Source organism: Bombina bombina, chromosome 1, assembly GCF_027579735.1.
Source record: "Bombina bombina isolate aBomBom1 chromosome 1, aBomBom1.pri, whole genome shotgun sequence".
Taxonomy (NCBI): Eukaryota; Metazoa; Chordata; class Amphibia; order Anura; family Bombinatoridae; genus Bombina; species Bombina bombina.
Window position 1 is genome coordinate 1,485,511,210 of NC_069499.1, and position 18,956 is coordinate 1,485,530,165.

Genomic DNA, 18,956 nt, shown 5'->3' on the forward strand with positions numbered 1-18,956 from the left:
AGCCTTTACTGGAATAGCTGGAATATGCTAGAGAGAAAAAAAACTTCTCACAGGCGGTTTTACTCTGAATCCTATTCAGTACCCCAATCTAAGAAGTTTGGACCGAATTGAACCAAACAAATTTAAAAAAGTCTTAACCTGCCCCTTACCAGCTAAGCTGGAATAAAAAAAAAAACGCACCTACATGCAAATTTGGGGGGCTGACTTTGATCTTTTAAATAGCTTAAATTCATTCCATGTTGAAGAAAGCTTCCAATTATAAACATGTTACTTGGGGAAGAATTAGGATTCCATTCCTTATTAAGAACAAACTAATATAAGCTTAAGATTTACTCTTAGAACTCAATCTTGAAGCAACAAAAAAACTCCCTTCCCCAGAGTAACAGTTTGAAAAAATTTAATCCAATTGTGAACCAAATAATTGATTACCTTGGAAAAAAAGAAATATGGATTTTAGAAATCAAATTAGCATTCCAAGATTAAGTCACAAAGTTCTTCTAGCTAAAAATAGCTAAAGACATAGATTTAACCTCAATTGTGAAAATATCAACAACAAAAACTGACGACACAAATGAAATTATTAGCATGTTGATCAACTTAATGCTAAAACAAATCATAATCCGATACCTGTTGCACTAAAGTATCCAACCAGAAAGTTGAAGCATTTGCAACATCAGCCAAATAAATTGCAGGCCTAAGAAAAGGACCTGAAAATAAAATAATTTTCCTTAAATAAGATACAAGTTTCCCATCTGAAGGAAAAAAATAAATACTATTTTCTATAGGAATAGTAATATGTTTAGCAAGAGTAGAGATAGCCCCATTAACTTTGGGGATCTTTCCTCAAAACTTTTAAACTAACTGCCGGCAAAGGATACAATTTAAAAACCTTAAAGGAGGAATAAAAGAAGTCCCAGGCCTATTCCATTCCCTAGTATCATGAACTGGGAAAAAAAACCTCTGAAGAAACCAAAGGAGGTTTATGAGCAGAATTTAAATGTTAGCTAGTCTTAAATCAAAAGAACTAGACTCCTCAATATCCAATATAATCAACACCTTTTCAACAACGAATGTACTCTAATTAAAAATAAAAAAGTAGATTTATTAGTGTCAAATATCTGATGAAGTATATTCTAAATGAGAAAAAACATCATCAGAGAAGGATAATTTAGTATGTTGTCGGTCATTTGAAAATTCTTCAACTAAATGAGAAGTTTAAAAAAGACCTATAAATTTTATTAGAAGGCAGGATGTTAGACAAAGCCTTTAGGATAGAATCAGAAAAACATTCTCATAGATTCCTAGGTATATCTTGTACATTAGATGTAAAAAGAATAGCAATAGATAATGCATAAATACTAATGGACTCTGCATGTAAAAGTTTATCATGATAACTTATTACAAACCATAGCTAAACATAAAATTCATAACATTAAAATAAATGAACTTAGCTTTGGTAGGACTGATATCAGTCATCGGGAATCCAACAGTATTTTCTGATACAGGAACAGTTTTTGGAATATCTTGCAATATGTAATAGAAAAACAACATATAAAGCAAAATTATCAAATTCCTTAAATGACAGTTTCAGGAATGGGAAAAAAATGCAAACAGAACAAGCCTCTAGAAACCAGAAGCAACTAAAAAGTGAGAAATAATGTAAAAAAACTGGCGCCAAGTATGACGCCCACATATTTTTTGGCGCCAAAAACATCTGCAACAAACACGAGAGTCAAAAATGACGCAACTACGTGAAAACGTCAGACAAACGTCAATCTCGCGCCAAAAAAGTCTTGCGCCAAAAATTACGCAATAAATTCTAGCATTTTTTGCACCCACGAGCCTAACAGCCCGCAGTTTAAAGGAAAAAAGTCAATTGAAAATTTTAGGTAAGAAAAATATTTCATTCATATGCATTTTACCAAAAAATTAAACTGACAGTCTGAAAGAAGGAAAATAAACTGATTGACCTGAATCATGGCAAATATAAGTATAAAACATATATTTAGAACTTTACATATAAAGTGCCAAACCATAGCTGAGAGTGTCATAAATAAAATAAGACTTACTTACCCAAAGACACTCATCTACATAAAGTAGATAGCCAAACCAGTACTGAAACAAGAATCAGTAGAGGTAATGGTATATAAGAGTATATCGTCGATCTGAAAAGGGAGGTAGGAGAAGAAATCTCTACGACCGATAACAGAGAACCTATGAAATAGATACCCTAGAGGAAGACCATGGTATTCAAATAGGCAATACTCTCTTCACATCCCTCTGACATTCACTGCACTCTGAGAGGAAAACCAGGCTTCAGCCTGCTGTGAAGCGCATATCAACGTAGAAATCTAGCACAAACTTACTTCACCACCTCCATGGGAGGCAAAGTTTGTAAAACTGAATTGTGGGTGTGGTGAGGGGTGTATTTATAGGCATTTTGAGGTTTGGGAAACTTTGCCCCTCCTGGTAGGAATGTATATCCCATACGTCACTAGCTCATGGACTCTTGACAATTACATAAAATAAATCATAGAATTCAATAGGTGATACTCCCTTCACATCCCTCTGACATTCACTGTACTCTGAGAGGAATCGGGCTTCAAAATGCTAGAGAAGCGCATATCAACGTAGAAATCTTAGCACAAACTTACTTCACCACCTCCATAGGAGGCAAAGTTTGTAAAACTGAATTGTGGGTGTGGTGAGGGGTGTATTTATAGGCATTTTGAGGTTTGGGAAACTTTGCCCCTCCTGGTAGGATTGTATATTATTCCATACGTCACTAGCTCATGGACTCTTGCCAATTACATGAAAGAAATAATGTTATATAATTTTTACATAGTGCAGAATTATATACTATTATTTTAGCCCCAACTTTATACTTCAAAGTATTTCAAAGATTTTTTTTATCCCAAAGTAGAATTTTGTAGAACGCTGCTCTCCTGAGGGGGTCTGTTATTTACCTAACCGCATCGCGGCACGCTGTCTAGTCACAGTAGGCCCAATCACGCCATTAAACTCAATGTAGCTCGCTCCCACTACCAGACCAGAGTTTAATGGCGTGATCGGGCCAGCTGTGACTAGACAGCATGCCGCGATGCGCTTCTGAAAATAACAGACCCACTCAGTAGAGCCAGGAGCGCCGTTCTACAAAATTCTACTTTGGGATAAAGAAAATCTTTGAAATACTTTGAAGTATAAAGTTGGGGCTAAAATAATGGTATATATTTCTGCACTATGTGCAAAATTATATAACATTATTGTGTAGGTTTATTGTCGCTTTAAGTGTTTTCAATGTCCATGCGCACGTGTTCACACTGATCATGTGCTGTCTCTGCATCACCAGCTCTAACGTATGTTTCTTCAATCTATGTCTAAATCAGGGGTTCTCAACATTGTCTCCAGGCAGCCTCCCTAACAGGTCAGATTTTCAGGATTACCTTGGGTGAGAACAGGTTTATAAACATGTTTACTAATAAGTTGATTATTTCACCTTTACTTCAGTTAAGGCAGAACATACAGTGATGTGAGATGTCATCGCAGAAAATGCAGCATGTCTGCAGAAAGAACAGGATACATGCAGGAGCTGTTTTAGCGATTTTAACTTTTCAGCGCTGCTCCACATTAGGCTGATCTCTTCAAACAGAACTGTGCTCTGGCTGCACTGTTTTTTCCTGATCAAAGTTCATCCAGAGCAAAGTGCTGTTTTAAGTGAACAGTGAAATTATTATCATCATCATCATCATCATCAGGTATTTGTAGAGCACCAACAGATTCCGCAGCGCTGAAATATGCAGTAGCGCTGCAAAAAGAGTAGTGCATTGATTGACTGGCTCTCAGAGATTGTTTCAAACCCATCCCTAGCCTTTAACTGTCTGCAAAGCTGTTTTTTTTTTTCTGAATGTAAGACGTTTGTATGAGCAATGCACCCTTTTTATTACTATTTCTTTGTTAGACTATGTCTGCAGCTAATTTGCAATGACATTTTCAGCTACTGCACTATAATATAAAACTTAAAAAATTGCTTTGTTCTCCATTTAACTAATATGTTGCAATTAAACTGGTGCTTTAGTGTAACTGCCTAATTTAAAATTAAATTTGATTTAAAAATGACCTGCAGAAAATTTTTCACTAAAAAAATCTCATTGCAGAAAGTGAAAAAAAGGTCTGCCTTTGGGCATTCAGTACAGATATCCTGAAAATCTGGCTACTTTTAGCAAGCGCTTCCAAGGTGCTGAACCAAAAATGGGCTGGCTCCTAAGCTTACATTTGTGCTTTTCAAATAAAGATACCAAAAGAACAAAGACAAATTGATAATAGGAGTAAATTAGAAAGTTGCACGCTGTGAGTCATGAAAGAAAAAAAAAATTGTGTTTTATATTCCTTTACGGACCAAGGTTTTTCCCAGTTCCCATGCCTAAATGACAAGCAATTATGACATTTTTGCTCACTATTGGTTTCACATTAATTTTCCGCTCTCTTATTAAGTGCATGCACACATATTATACGCAGGTTTTTTAACAGACAAACAGGCCGCCTTTTTAGTAATAACCTATATTGGTATATAAAATAACAATAAATAGGAATGTAACACTGAAAAATGGTGGGACTACACGTGAACAACAACATTTAAAGGGATATTTAAACCTACTGAAAGCTTAGGGATATGTACATAAGTGTAGGCAATATGTTTGCGGTTTAATGTCCCATCTTATTTTCAAGAATTGTATCTTTACATTTATTTTGTTATTTGTATGTCTTCTGTTTTTGTAATTTGGCACAGTGTTATTTGTCTTTTGGTATTAAAATATTATTAGTATCTGAATTCACAAATCCTTAGAGACAAGGTTGTAACCCTTAGAGACTTGTGTGGGTTACCGGTAATTTTTCAGTATTTGTTTTTCTGAGTATTACTAAAGTGTCATTTGGGTTCCCCTAGACACACTTATCTAAAGTTTGGGGTGGTGGCAGCATAGTAGACCTGGGGTGGTAGGGGTGGCAACGGCAGGATTTAGGGGTTAATTTGGTGTTCCTTTATGTGCTTGTAGAGGTGTAAGGGAACCAGAGGCTGAGTGCTATAAACCCCTTATAGGCTTAGCCATCACAGTTGCTAAGTGTGTTTTAAACTTAAAGGGACGCTGAACCCAATTTTTTTCTTTCATGATTCAGATAGAGCATGCAATTTTAAGCAACTTTCCAATTTACTCCAATTATCTATTTTTTTTTGTTCTTTTGCCATCTTTATTTTAACAGCAGGAATGGAAATCTTAGCAGCAAGCCCATTTTAGGTTTAGCACCATGGATAGCGCTTGCTTATTGGAGGCTTACATTTACCCACCAATAAGCATAATCCAGGTTCTCAAAAAAAAGCACATTCCTGCTTTTTAAATAAAGATAGCAAGAGAATGAAGAAAAATTGATAATAGGAGTAAATTAGAAAGTTGCTTAAAATTGCATGCTCTATCTGAATCATGAAAGAAAAATTTGGGTTTAGTATCCCTTTAAAGGGATATTAAACAGTGTTCGTTTGGTAAAAACAAATAAATCAAAGTAAATGTTAAAAGAAACTGATTGTGGAAAAAATAAAAAAAAAACAGCAAACAACATACTTGTTTTCTTGCAAAATGAGCACTTGCCCTCAGTGTATTGAGAGCTGACATTTTGGCAACGTAAGTTACATTGTGATTGATATGAGCATGGGCAAATCTGACTTCCTGTTATCTAGTCTATTCACTTTATAGTAAACCAGCTCATGTTATTCTAGAAGTTTTATGACATCACCCTAGATAAACCTTCCTGCAGAGGACCCAGTCTCATAGTAGGGCCATGGCATGAAGTAATAGACACTGCACAAATGTAGCGTTAAACAAAAAAAAAATCAATTTAAAATGATGATTCCTATCAAGTATAACCCACTGCTTAGTGCTTTTTTTCATTAAACAGACTACATAACATACCTTTAAACAATCTACATTTTAAATATTGCCTCTTAATGATTATGCTTAAACAGGAATAGAAATGAACAAAAACGTGGCATACGCACATATGCTGTGCAAAAGTATTGGTGGAGGTCTGAATTGCATCTGAAGACTTAATTTGTGTTATACAAACCCCTGCTGACTTTCTGGAAAGGTGTAGTGCTTAAATACTGGTGCACAGGCCCTCACAGCATACAAGCATATGCCACTGAAAAACAGTAATAACTTTTATTCTTATATTAATATACTTTAGAACCTTTAAACCTCTAAATTTCTGCCTGTTTCTAAACCACTAAAGACAGCCTCTTATCACATGCTTTTTATTTTTTATTTTTAGCTTTTCACAACAGGGTAGTGCTAGTTCGTGTGAGTTATTTAGTTAACATTGTGCTGACGCTTGAGGTTTGTGGCAGACACTGCACTAATTGGATAAAATGCAAGTCAATAGATAATAAATAAAAAGTCATGTGATCAGAAGGCTGTCACAAAAGGCTTAGATATAAGGTAATCACAGAGCGGTAAAAAAAGTGTTTTAGTATAACCAGGTTGGCTGTGCAAAATGTGTTATAAAGGGATTATCTATCTTTTTAAACAATAAAAAGTTCTAAGTTGACTACACCTTTAAGTCCGGGTTATATCACAAACATAATTTGTACCACTCATTTCGAAGAGCCAATCCAAACTTGAGTCTGCAGTTGACAAGTCTAGCCAAAGGGATTATACTAGTATAAAGTGCATTATTTTGCAGTTCTAGGGCGCGATCCGATAAAGATCGTAGTTTGCGGCGCAAGCGAGGGAACCCCCGCCGCCCGCAGTTTCAGCTCGCAACTCAAGCTATCCTATATACGGCGCCGTCAGAGGCTAAAGTGCCGTAAGTCTCACAAACCAGCGATGTCCAGAAATCTGCGTAAGTACAAATTTCTGGAGTCGCCAGCGACTTACAGCACTTTAGAAACTGCCGGCACCTACAAAACCTGACTAAAGTTATAAAATCACCCGTACTGTCTAACACGCCTCCCAAACATAGCCCGACACGTCTAACCCTCTAACCGCTATCCCCCCTCACTATCCTAACAATAAAATATGTATTAACCCCTAAAGCGCCGCTCCCGGACCCCGCCGCCAGCTATATTAAAATCTATAACCCCCTAATGTGAGCCCCTACCCCGCCGCCATCTATCTTACCTACCCCCTAAAGTGAGCCCCTACCCCGCCGCCATCTATCTTACCTACCCCCTAAAGTGAGCCCCTACCCCGCCGCCATCTATCTTACCTACCTCCTAAATTGAGCCCCCTACCCCGCTGCCATCTATCTTACCTACCCCCCAAAGTGAGCCCCCTACCCTGCCGCCATCTATCTTACCTACCCCCTAAAGTGAGCCCCCTACCCCGCCGCCATCTATCTTACCTACCCCCTAAAGTGAGCCCCCTACCCCGCCGCCATCTATCTTACCTACCCCCTAAAGTGAGCCCCCTACCCCGCCGCCATCTATCTTAGCTGCCCCCTAAAGTGAGCACCCTATCCCGCCGCCATCTATCTTACCTACCCCCTAAAGTGAGCCCCCTATCCCGCCGCCATCTATCCTACCTACCCCCTAAAGTGACTGATAGAAGAATAGAGTAACCAGGCGCCAACTGACGGAGGCTAGGTGTGTGGATATACAGCTGATATTTATTACACAATAAAATGATAAAACTCCTAGTTCATGGATCCATGAAACATACAATAAAATATGATAAAAATACAATAGATGGTAAAATATAATATAACTATAATTGGACGTTCTAAATGACTTGATAGTTAAAACTGATGCTGCAGAGAGTGGATGTCCAAAAGATACAATTGCAAACAGTGTGTAAATAAATATGAAAAAAAAAAAAAAGTGGAGCGTGATCAAAAACTAATAATAAAAAGTCCTAAAATAGGTGTCCAAAGAAACCAATTAATTCACTGCAAATGACTCCTGGTGAATGTAACACAAATCCTCAATGGTGTGACAAATGAGTGTTCCAAAGTGTCCTAAAAATATCCTAAAAATATATAGCAAAGTGTCCTAGAGTTCAAATAGAAAAATGTAGAAAAAAATGTTTGAAAAAAAATAGTTCAAAAAGTGCAGCAGTGCAAATGGAAAACAACCAAAAATACTGGGGAAACAGAGGGAGAGGGATCAAATTTGTGTTGAAAGACTTTCCCTCTTGTTTTCTTCCAATGTGGGATGGTGAATTCACAAGACAGAAGAGGAACCCAGAGTAAAAATACAAAAACTGTTTATCGCAATAAACATAAAAAATACCTGTGGGAAAAAAGAAATGCAAACAATGTGTAGCAAGTTTACAATAATATGGCTCCAATGGAATCAGGCTTACCAGTCTACGCGTTTCGGCCCCTCTAGGCCTTTATCAAGACATGGCGGGGGATCGCGGTTGACAGGTAGATAGACATTGCGCATGCGTTAGGTTTTATTTAGCAGGTAGTTTAGGGAGTTATGGGGCTCCAATAGACAGCGTAAGGCTTACTACGGCTGCATTTTGTGGCGAGGTGAAAATGGAGTAAGATTTCTCCATTTTCGCCACGCAAGTCCTTACGCTGTATATTGGATACCAAACTGCGCTGGTTTGGTATACCTGCCTATGGCCCAAAAAACGACGTCGTGTTTTACTTGGTTTTGGTATCACATATACGGCGCCGCATATAAATGTGGCGCGTATATTTCACCCGTTGCCCACAATTTTTACTCCCATAAGCTAACATAAAACCGAGCCGTAAATCGGTATCACATATTAAACACAAGGATTTACACAGCGAAAATTGAGAAATCTTACTCCATTTTCACCTCGCACATAAGCAGGCGCAGCAAGCCTTGCGCTGAAAATGTGAGCACCGTAACTGCCTGAAAAAAGTAAATTTATGCTTACCTGATAAATTAATTTCTTCTATGGTAAGACGAGTCCACGGATTCATCCTTACTTGTGGGATATTATCCTTCCTAACAGGAAGTGGCAAAGAGCACCACAGCAGAGCTATCTATATAGCTCCATCCTTAGCTCCACCCCCCAGTCATTCGACCAAAGGTACAGGAAGGAAAAGGAGAAACTACAAGGTGCAGAGGTGACTGAATTTAAATAAAAATAAAAAAAAATCTGTCTTAAAGTGACAGGGCGGGCCGTGGACTCGTCTTACCATAGAAGAAATTAATTTAATCAGGTAAGCATAAATTTACTTTTCTTCTATAAAAGGTAAGACAACTCCACAGATTCATCATTACTTGTGGGAAACAATACCAAAGCTACAGGACACGGATGAACTGGAGGGACAAGACAGATGGTTAAACAGAAGGCACCACTGCTTGAAGAACTTTTCTCCCAAAAATAGCCTCCGAAGAAGCAAAAGTATCAAATTTGGAAAAGGTATGAAGCAAAGACCAAGTCGCAGCCTTACAAATCTGTTCAACAGAAGCATCATTTTTAAAAGCCCATGTGGAAGCCACCGCTCTAGTAGAGTGAGCTGTAATTCTTTCAGGAGGCTGCTGTCCAGCAGTCTCGTATGCCAAACGGATGATGCTTTTCAGCCAAAAGGCAAGAGAGGTAGCCGTAGCTTTTTGACCTCTATGTTTTCCGGAGTAGACAACAAACAAAGAAGATGTTTGACGGAAATCGCATGCAAGTAAAACTTCAAAGCACGAACCACATCCAAGTTGTGCAACAGACGCTCCTTCTGAGAGGAAGGATTAGGGAACATATTTCCTGAATCAGAAATCTCTCCCTCAGCCAGAAAATGCCTCACTTCAGAACAATGTGAGGGTACATCGGATATGGCTAATAAAGCGTCAGAGGGCTCAGCGTTTGTTCTCACCCCAGACCTACTGCGCTTCCCCTGCAACCCAGGCAGCTTAGATAAAACCTCTGTGAGGGTAGAATTCATAACTGCGGCCATATCTTGCAGGGTGAAAGAATTAGACGCACTAGAAGAACTTGGCGTCGCATGTGCGGGCGTTAACGGTTGGGACACTTGGGGAGAATTAGATGGCAAAACCTGATTCTCTTCTGACTGAGAATCATCCTGTGACATACTTTTAATAGCTAAAATATGTTCTTTACAATTTATTGACCTTTCAGTGCATAAGGGACACATTCTAAGTGGAGGTTCCACAATGGCTTCTAAACATATTGAACATTGACTTTCCTCAATGTCAGACATGTTGAAACAGGCTAGTAATGACTAGAAACTAGCATGAAAACACTTTATTTAGTGGAAAAAAAATTAAAAAAAAAAAAAAACGGTACTGCGCCTTTAAGAGAAAAAAAAGCATACACGTTCTGCAAAACAGCCTAAACATGCACCAAATTTTTCAAAATTTTGTATGTGGACACAATATTTTATCACCTCTTTCACTTTACCCTTCCTAGATAATATCCCCCAAGTAAGGATGAATCCGTGGACTCGTCTTTCCATAGAAGAAATATTAACTAACACCTAACGCATGCACAATATCTACCTGTCAAACGCAATCCCCCACAGCAATAACTAATAAAGTATATTTACCCCTAATCCGCCAGTAACCCACAACGCAATAAACCTAATAAAACTATTAACCCCTAATCCGCCAAACCCCCACAAAGCAAATAACTAAATTACTAAGCCCCCTAACCTACAATGCCTTGCAAAAGTATTCACCCCCCTTGGCATTTTTCGTGTTTTGTTGCTTCACAAACTGGAATTAACATGGATTGTTTGAGGATTTGCATCATTTAATTTACAGAACATGCCCACAACTTTGAAGATGTTTTTTTTTTATTATTATTGTGAAGCAAACAACAAATAGGACAAAATAACAGAAAAAGTCAATGTGCATAACTATTCACCCCCTAAAGTCAATACTTTGTAGAGCCACCTTTTGTGGCAATCACACCTCCAAGTCACTTTGGAGCACAACTTTGACTATGTGCGTAACCTCTTTGCAGGGGATAAACACATATTAAAAAAGGAAGGAAGTTGTTAATGTTCACTTCTAACAAAAATGAGAATTTTAATTTTACACTAAAATGTTCCTTTAGATCTCCTGGGTAAGTCTTCTCCTGTACCTCTGCGAGGAACTAGGTGTTGGCATCACATTGGCTGTTGGGTGCAACATTCACACAAGCACTCAGTGTTCTTCCTTGAAGTAACCTGCATAAGGAAATGAGTCACTTGTTTCATTGCTTGACGTTAAAAGTTGTTTCTTGGAATTCTTCTTGCCGTCAAGTATCAAGTCCTTGTTGTCCAGTTCCTTGCTGTCCTGTTCATTATTGTTAAATACCTGCTGTTCAGTGCTCAGTCACCCTGACCTGCTCGTTTTAGCCTGTTCCTTGGATACTGGTCACTTCCAAAAGGAAATACCTATCACCTCCAACCTCTCTCTACTACTGGTCTTCAGACATCACTATCAATTCAGGTAGCCTGATCAAAAGCTGGAAAGTTGCGAGAGAGAAAAAAAAAATATATATATCCCAAAGTTCAGTCCTTTGTGTTTGATCCCCAGCTAAATAAGAATGCCAATATGTAGCCACCTTATCTAGACATTGTGTGCATGTAAAGCACAAGTACTGACACAGCTCCTCGCTTTTCCTGTGACCTCCCCCCAAACTGAGTTCCCCCACCCCTGCAGAACAAGCACAAGACTCCTACCGCCTTGCCCCACCCAGTGAGGACTTTGTTACTGTTACACTGAAAGGAGAATAAGGGAAACCAAGGATGGAAAGTTGCCACAGCTTCTGGTTATTATTGATGTGCGATGACAATTTATTGATTACTATATCATCATTTCTAAGGACCAAAGCTACATGGCACTCTGCATCTGCTCTAGAATGTAGACATGTTCGTCAACCAGTATACACAATTTTTATAAGACTGCATATTACATGGCATTCATGAAATAAGAAATAGCAAATTGATAAACAAACCTACAAAAAAAAAACAATTTATCTTCTGCACCAAAGCTCTCAATTTCCAAATTGGCTTTTCTGCAGTAGCCATTTTTACCACTCAAAATACAACTCCAATAATTTCTACCTCAAAGTAAAGATTTGATAGGTCTGACCAAGGAGTCTACAAGGACTTAAAGGGACATTGTACACTTGCATAAATATTTTGTAGATCCGTTTATATAACCCATCTAGGAGTATTTTTGTAAAAATGTATAGTTTTGCTTATTTTTAAATAACATTGTGTTGATTTTCAGACTCCTAACCAAGCCCCAAAGTTTTACATGTATACTGATGTCTACAGACTCCTGGTTGTATAATGGTTCTTTTCATCAGCAGGGGAGAGAGGAGCTCCTTTCAGTTGGTGTCCCAGTCTAACATCATCAACAGTGCTAAACTGGGAGCTTCTAACTACGTTTTTTAAAAGTTTTATAATGGATTTTTATATCAGTATCTGTGCATATTCTTCTGTCTATTACACACATTTCACAGTTAAAGGGACATTATACACTAGATTTTTCTTTGCATAAATGTTTTGTAGATCTATTTACATAGCCTATACAGGATTTAAAAAATATATATATATATATATATATATATATATATATATTTATTATTGCTTTGCTTATTTTATTTAAATAACATTGCGCTGATTTTCAGACTCCTAGCCAAACCCAAAGTTTGAGAAGTATACCGATGTATACCTACTCCAGCTTGCTCCTGTTTTTGTAAAGAGTCTTTTCATATGCAGAGGAAGGGGACAGTGTCTGCTCTTTTTGCTATGCAACCACTTTCAGTGGGTGTTCCAGCTACCTTTTCAACAGAGCTAAACTGGGAGCTTCTAAGAAAGTTTTTAAACAATTTTATACTGGATTTTTAGATCAGTAGCTGTGCATATTATTCTTTATAGTAGTGTCTATTACATGCAGTTACATGAAAATTGGAGTACACTGTCCCTTTAAGATTGTTTGTTTTTTCAATTCTAATAGAGCAAAAAAAAAAAAAAAAATATAGGATGGAGGGGAAAAGATCTTAGTATGTATCATTGGGGAGCAACAAATATTGGCCAAGTTACTTAATACTGTATCTCTGCTGAACGTTTACGGTTTGCTTTTCATAAACAAAAGCACATTTTTCAATGTATTACTTTTTAATGGCAGATGATATATAGATGATAGATAGAATAGTTTTCCTAAACTGGTTAGCAAACCTATTTCAGTCACCACTAACCAAAAAAGCTGGATATTACTAAAGTAAATTCAAATCATATGTAATATACTCTCCGCCTCCTAAAGCTTTATCTTTTGTTAAAAAGCAGGGACGTAAACTCAGGGAGCGTACGTGTGTATAGAGCACTGTATGGCAAAAGTTTTGCAAGAATGTTATCGAATTACAAGAGCACCATTTTATGTCATGTAGTGCTCCAGATGCCTATATACAGTAGGTATCTCTTCAACAAAAAATACCATGGGAACGAAGCAGATTTGATCAAAGTTAGAAACTTTTTTTAAAAAAATTGTATGCCCTTTTTTGTTTAAAGGGATATGAAACCCATTTTTTTTTACTTTCTAATTTAATTCTATTATCTAATTTGTTTAAAGGGACAGTCTAGGACAAAATAAACTTTCATGATTCAGATAGAGCATGTAATTTTAAACAATTTTCCAATTTACTTTTATCACCAATTTTGCTTTGTTCTCTTGGTATTCTTAGTTGAAAGCTTAACCTAGGAGGTTCATATGCTAATTTCTTAGACCTTGAAGCCCACCTCTTTCAGATTGCATTTTAACAGTTTTTCACCACTAGAGGGTGTTAGTTCACGTATTTCATATAGATAACACTGTGCTCGTACACGTGAAGTTATCTGGGAGCAGGCACTGATTGGCTAGACTGCAAGTCTGTCAAAAGAACTGAAAAAAGGGTCAGTTTGCAGAGGCTTAGATACAAGATAATCACAGAGGTTAAAAGTATATTATTATAACTGTGTTAGTTATGCAAAACTGGGAAATGGGTAATAAAGGGATTATCTATCTTTTAAAACAATAAAAATTCTGGTGTAGACTGTCCCTTTAACTCTCTTGGTATAATTTGTTGAAGGAGCAGCAATGCACTAATGGTTTCTAACTGAACTCATGGGTGAGCCAATCCCAATCGAGATAGATATAGATATAGATATAGCTATAGATATAGATATATATACACACACAGCTACCAATCAACAGCTAGAACAGCTTTCAGCAAAGGATAACAAGAGAATGAAGCAAATTAAATAATATAAGTAAATTGGAAAGTTGTTTTAAATTGTATTCTCTATCTGAATCATGAAAGAAAAATGCTGGGTTTCATGTCCCTTTAAGGTCCCTTTAATTTGGTTCATGTGCATCTATTTTGTTACCACAGACATATATAAGGTTACAATAATTGAATCTACAATGAACATAGTGAAATGTTACTACTATCAGAGATGTAAGTCATTTTAATAAATGTATAAAATAAATTATGAAGATACTGAATGCCTAAAAGTTAGATTTGTAGAAAATATGTCACTTCAGCTGAATGACCCAACTCCAATCTATTCCAGCAAAATGTTGTAAAAAACGTTACAGGGTATAGTAGACCTGAGCACTAAACATATAATCTATGTTATTGTTTAGTTGTGTTAGTAGCCAGACTAACACATTAAAAGGAAACCTTATATTTTTATAGGTTACCTGTTTTTATTGCTAAAGACCAGTTCCCATAAGAGCTTCTCCTCTAAGTATACTCAGGAAAACATGGCCAAAGGCCTGATCATTTCAGCAATTATATATTGGACGGGCAATTAAGCAATTTTATCACTGTGGCCATTGCCTGAGGGAAAAGGGGACTTGCTACTGTAAAAACCTCACCATACAGATAGAGGTTAATAAAGAACTAGAGCACTTAGGACAGGGCTCAACAAACCCAGAAGTCAGGGCTTCAGTGGCTCCTAGAATTTTACCCCTGACTGACCTTTTGGGTTATTCTCCATATACCTATACACAAATACCACTGTCTGGCTCCTAAAAGTATGTCTGGCTCCTAAATATTCTTACTGGCTCTTTAAAACAGGATTAGTCGACCCCTGGTTTAGGAATATACATAATGACTAAATCACATGCATTATTCCATATAACAGTTTAAATGATATGGCCTCTGGCTGTATTGCTAAAAGGCTCCTATTTATTTATTTAAAAGGATAGTGAAGTCCAAATTAAACTTTCATGATTCAGATAGGGCATGTCATTTTAAGAACAACTAATTATATTTTTATCATCAAATGTGCTTTGTACTCTTGGTATTCTTTGTTAAAAGCTAAACCTAAGTAGACTCAAATGCTGATTTCAAAGTCCTTGAAGGCCGCCTTATATGAAAGCATTTGACAGTTTTTCACAGCTAGAGGGTGTTAGTTCATGTGTTTTATATAAATAATATTGTGCTCATGCTTGTGGAGTTATTTAGGAGTCAGCACTAATTACCTGAAATGCAAGTCTATCAAAAGAACTAAGATAAGGAGGCAGTCTGCAAAAACTTAGATTACAAGGTAATTACAGTACTGAGGTAGAAAGTATATATCTATAAGTGTTGGTTATGCAAAACTGGGGAATGGTAAATAAAGGGATTATCTAACTTTTTAAACAATAACATTTTTGGTGTTTACCATCCCTTTAATTTTAGTCACATTTAAATATGTCACTAAAAAGGGACAGTAAAGTTAAATTTAAAATTGGTTGGATAGAGCATGACCTTTTAAACAACTTTCTAATTTACTTCTATTATCAATTTTGCAACATTGTTTGTAGCAATGTTACACATAGTTGCAAACACTGCTACCAAAGACTGCTGTAGACACATGCAAACTCCTAAGCTCCAATCAGCCTGCCTATGGTTAGTCTTCAACAAATGATACCAAGAGAACAAAGCTAAATTTGATAATATAAGTAAGTTGGAAAATTGCATGTTCTATCTGAATCATGAATGTTTCATTTTAACTTTACTGTCCCTAAAATTACATTTTATCAGGAAAAAAAAAAAAACACAACACTACAGCATTGCAGACCTTTCTAAAAAGTGGGCTGCCGGACATTCTCTATAATATGAAATGTATTTTGGTCCACAAATCAGGATGCAAAGTTCATGATAATCATTTATTCTAGTCAGTTGGCAAATACAATCCAGACCTAACCAAGGCTTCAATCCATCTCCTAAAGAATAAAATATATGTGTGCGTATATATATATATATATATATATATATATATATATATATATATATATATATATATATATATATATATATATATATATATATATAAATTCATTAAACGTGTGCCTTTCAAGGAGAAAAAAAAAAAAAAAGCTTCATGGAATGTACTAATAAAATAATGTATTATCCCCTTGACTACCATTGAACACTGCAACATATCGCATAGCAATCAGCTGTAGTTCTCTCAGGCAGCCAAGATGCCATTAGCTCTATAACATGCACATAGTGCTAACCTTTCATCATGGCAATATTTATAAACAAGTTGCAATGTGGGATTTATTAAACTTGACTCTGGCAGGTCAGCACACTATATGATAGGCAATTTGCCACAAATTAATACAAATGACAGATCATCAAGAAGGTAGAAGTGATAATTGGAAAGAATGAAATACAATTTGTAACACAGAAGACCAGTATTTCTTTTCTTTGCTGCTGTTGCTTTAAATAGTACCCCATTTGTTACCATTACAATATGGGGCAATATCCCAAAAGAGAGCACTTTATACCATACTTTATTAGCATCATTGGTGTTCAAAGCAATTATAAGAACCTGGTTGAAACACTTGAATCATCATCATCCATTCATATAATTCACCAATAATGTCTGCAGAGAGAGCACTTAGCAATGCTATGTATTGTAGCAGAGTTTAGAGGAAGGTTCTGTAGTACAGATTTGTACCAACACTAAACCAGGCTATGCAAATAAGAACCCTGTAATCCAAGCTCCAAAAACTAACAACGTCAATGCACAGCTGAAAAGGAAGTTATAAAACAGGGCATTAACTAATACAAAATAATCCTCACACTGAACAAAGCATTACAAGAACTTCCAAGTATGAAAAGGAAAAAAAAAATGCATTTTAATGTAAAAGTGATAAAATGCCCAGGCATCAATTTTGCAAAATGCAAAAAAAAAATGAAATATATTGCACTACATCACAACTTCTTTTGCACAAAATAAACGCTTTGAAAAGACACAGAAACATGTTTGCTGCTCCTGATTTATCAGACATATTGAATGTAAGCCCTGCCTTGCAGGAACTGAGTGCCTCTGCAGAAAAAAAGGCTGATACCAAACAGGAAATGCAACTGAACTGGGAAAGCCTCAAACTTACAAATGCAATAGTATATTAGTATATGCATGCATGCACTCTTGTGTGCATGCAGTAGTTTTTGCATTTTTTAAGTGCAAACTTCATAGTGTGATCTTACCTCCTCTTGACTGAGACATTCTCCCCTTTGCTTTGATGGGGGAGGGGTGCACAAAAGACTTTGCCTTGCTTTCTCCTGGAGCTAGTTTTGCAACAAAGATGCAAACTGCGGGCTTTCAGGCTTCATGCAAAGGAGTTTTTTTTTTTTTTCCAAACCGATGTTACTGATCTCCCTGTAGGCTGGAAGAGTATTGCACAGCTTTGACAGAAAAAAAGGTGAATGCAGATTAAATAACTCCCCTTCCCTGATTTTTTGCAATGCTCTTTTTTTGCAGTTGCAGCCGTGATCTCGGGCGCTGCTGCACCTACATGATGGGCCAGGGCTGCCAGCTAAAAAAGCTCCAAACTTAGCTCCAGGGCTCACAGTGCGCAGACGTGCTTCCTGCGACCACCGCAAGGAACGCCGGGAAGTGTAGTTCCAGGCGGGTGCACCAGAGGCAGCAGTTCCCAGGAGCTTATGCAGGGAGCTGTGTGCCACTGATTAGCAGATAGGTAATTAAACCGAACGGAGAGCTTAGGGTCATTAATAAATTACAGCTCAAAGAAAAAAAAAAAAACTTTCATCATTCATGTACATTATGTTTCTCCCAATAAAATATAAAAATGTAAACACGTTTATATATTATATATATGAATTGATAAAGTTTGAGGTTAATAATGTTTTATTTTAAAAATAATCTATATGGTTGTTTAACTGCTGATACGAGCTTGGTCCTAATCATAATTACCTATAATAGGACCTAAACAGACCCCCAATTAGTAAATAATATTGTGACAGGACAGATCATATCTAAGTTTCCTACCATGTTTCCTTTGTGACATTCATAAGTATATTTGAAAATTAAAGTGACACTTTAGTGCAAAAATGACATATCCTAGTTATAGCATGTACTAGTAGTATACAATTTATCAGTCATTCTATAATCACTCTCAAAATAACGCATACGCCCTGATCCCCATATTCAGTAAACTACTGTGCGCCTTTAAAGGGATACTAACCCCACATTTTTTTCTTCTTTCATGATTCAGATAGAGCATGCAATTTTAAGCAACTTTCTAATTTACTCCTATTATCAATTTTTCTTTGTTCTCACATTATCTTGATTTGAAAAAGCAGTAATGAAAGGTTAGGAGCCGGCCCATTTTTAGTTCAGCACCTGGGTAGAGCTTGCTGATTGGTTTGCTACATTTGGCCACAAATCAGCAAGTGCTACCCAGGTGCTGAACAAAAAATGGTCCGGCTCTAAAGCTTACAGTACTGCTTTTTCAAATCAAGATAGCATGAGAACAAAGAAAAATTGATAATAGGAGTAAATTAGAAAGGTGCTTAAAATCTCATGCTCTATCTAAATCATGAAAGAAAAAAATTGGGTTTAGTATCCCTTTAATTGCAGAAATCTGAAAGAAATCTGTTTGCCTTCGCCTAGGCGCACGGGCGCACTCCCGACAGTGCTAATACACATTGCTCACAGACATAATTTTAGATGCAGACATAGAAATACGACTTGTTTGGAATTCA

The 18,956-nt window shown here is 36.8% G+C and overlaps 1 protein-coding gene across 1 annotated transcript in view; it reads right to left on the reverse strand.

The window, feature by feature from the left end:
• The window catches only part of MAP2K6 (mitogen-activated protein kinase kinase 6), a 215,572-nt gene extending 197,757 nt beyond the window's left edge, over nucleotides 1-17,815 (reverse strand). The window contains exon 1 of the mRNA XM_053707212.1: nucleotides 17,439-17,815. Within this exon, the coding sequence (XP_053563187.1) occupies nucleotides 17,439-17,457 (19 nt within the window). The 5' untranslated portion in view covers nucleotides 17,458-17,815. The remainder of the gene's footprint in view (nucleotides 1-17,438) is intronic.
• Between the last annotated feature and the right edge of the window lie 1,141 nt (nucleotides 17,816-18,956).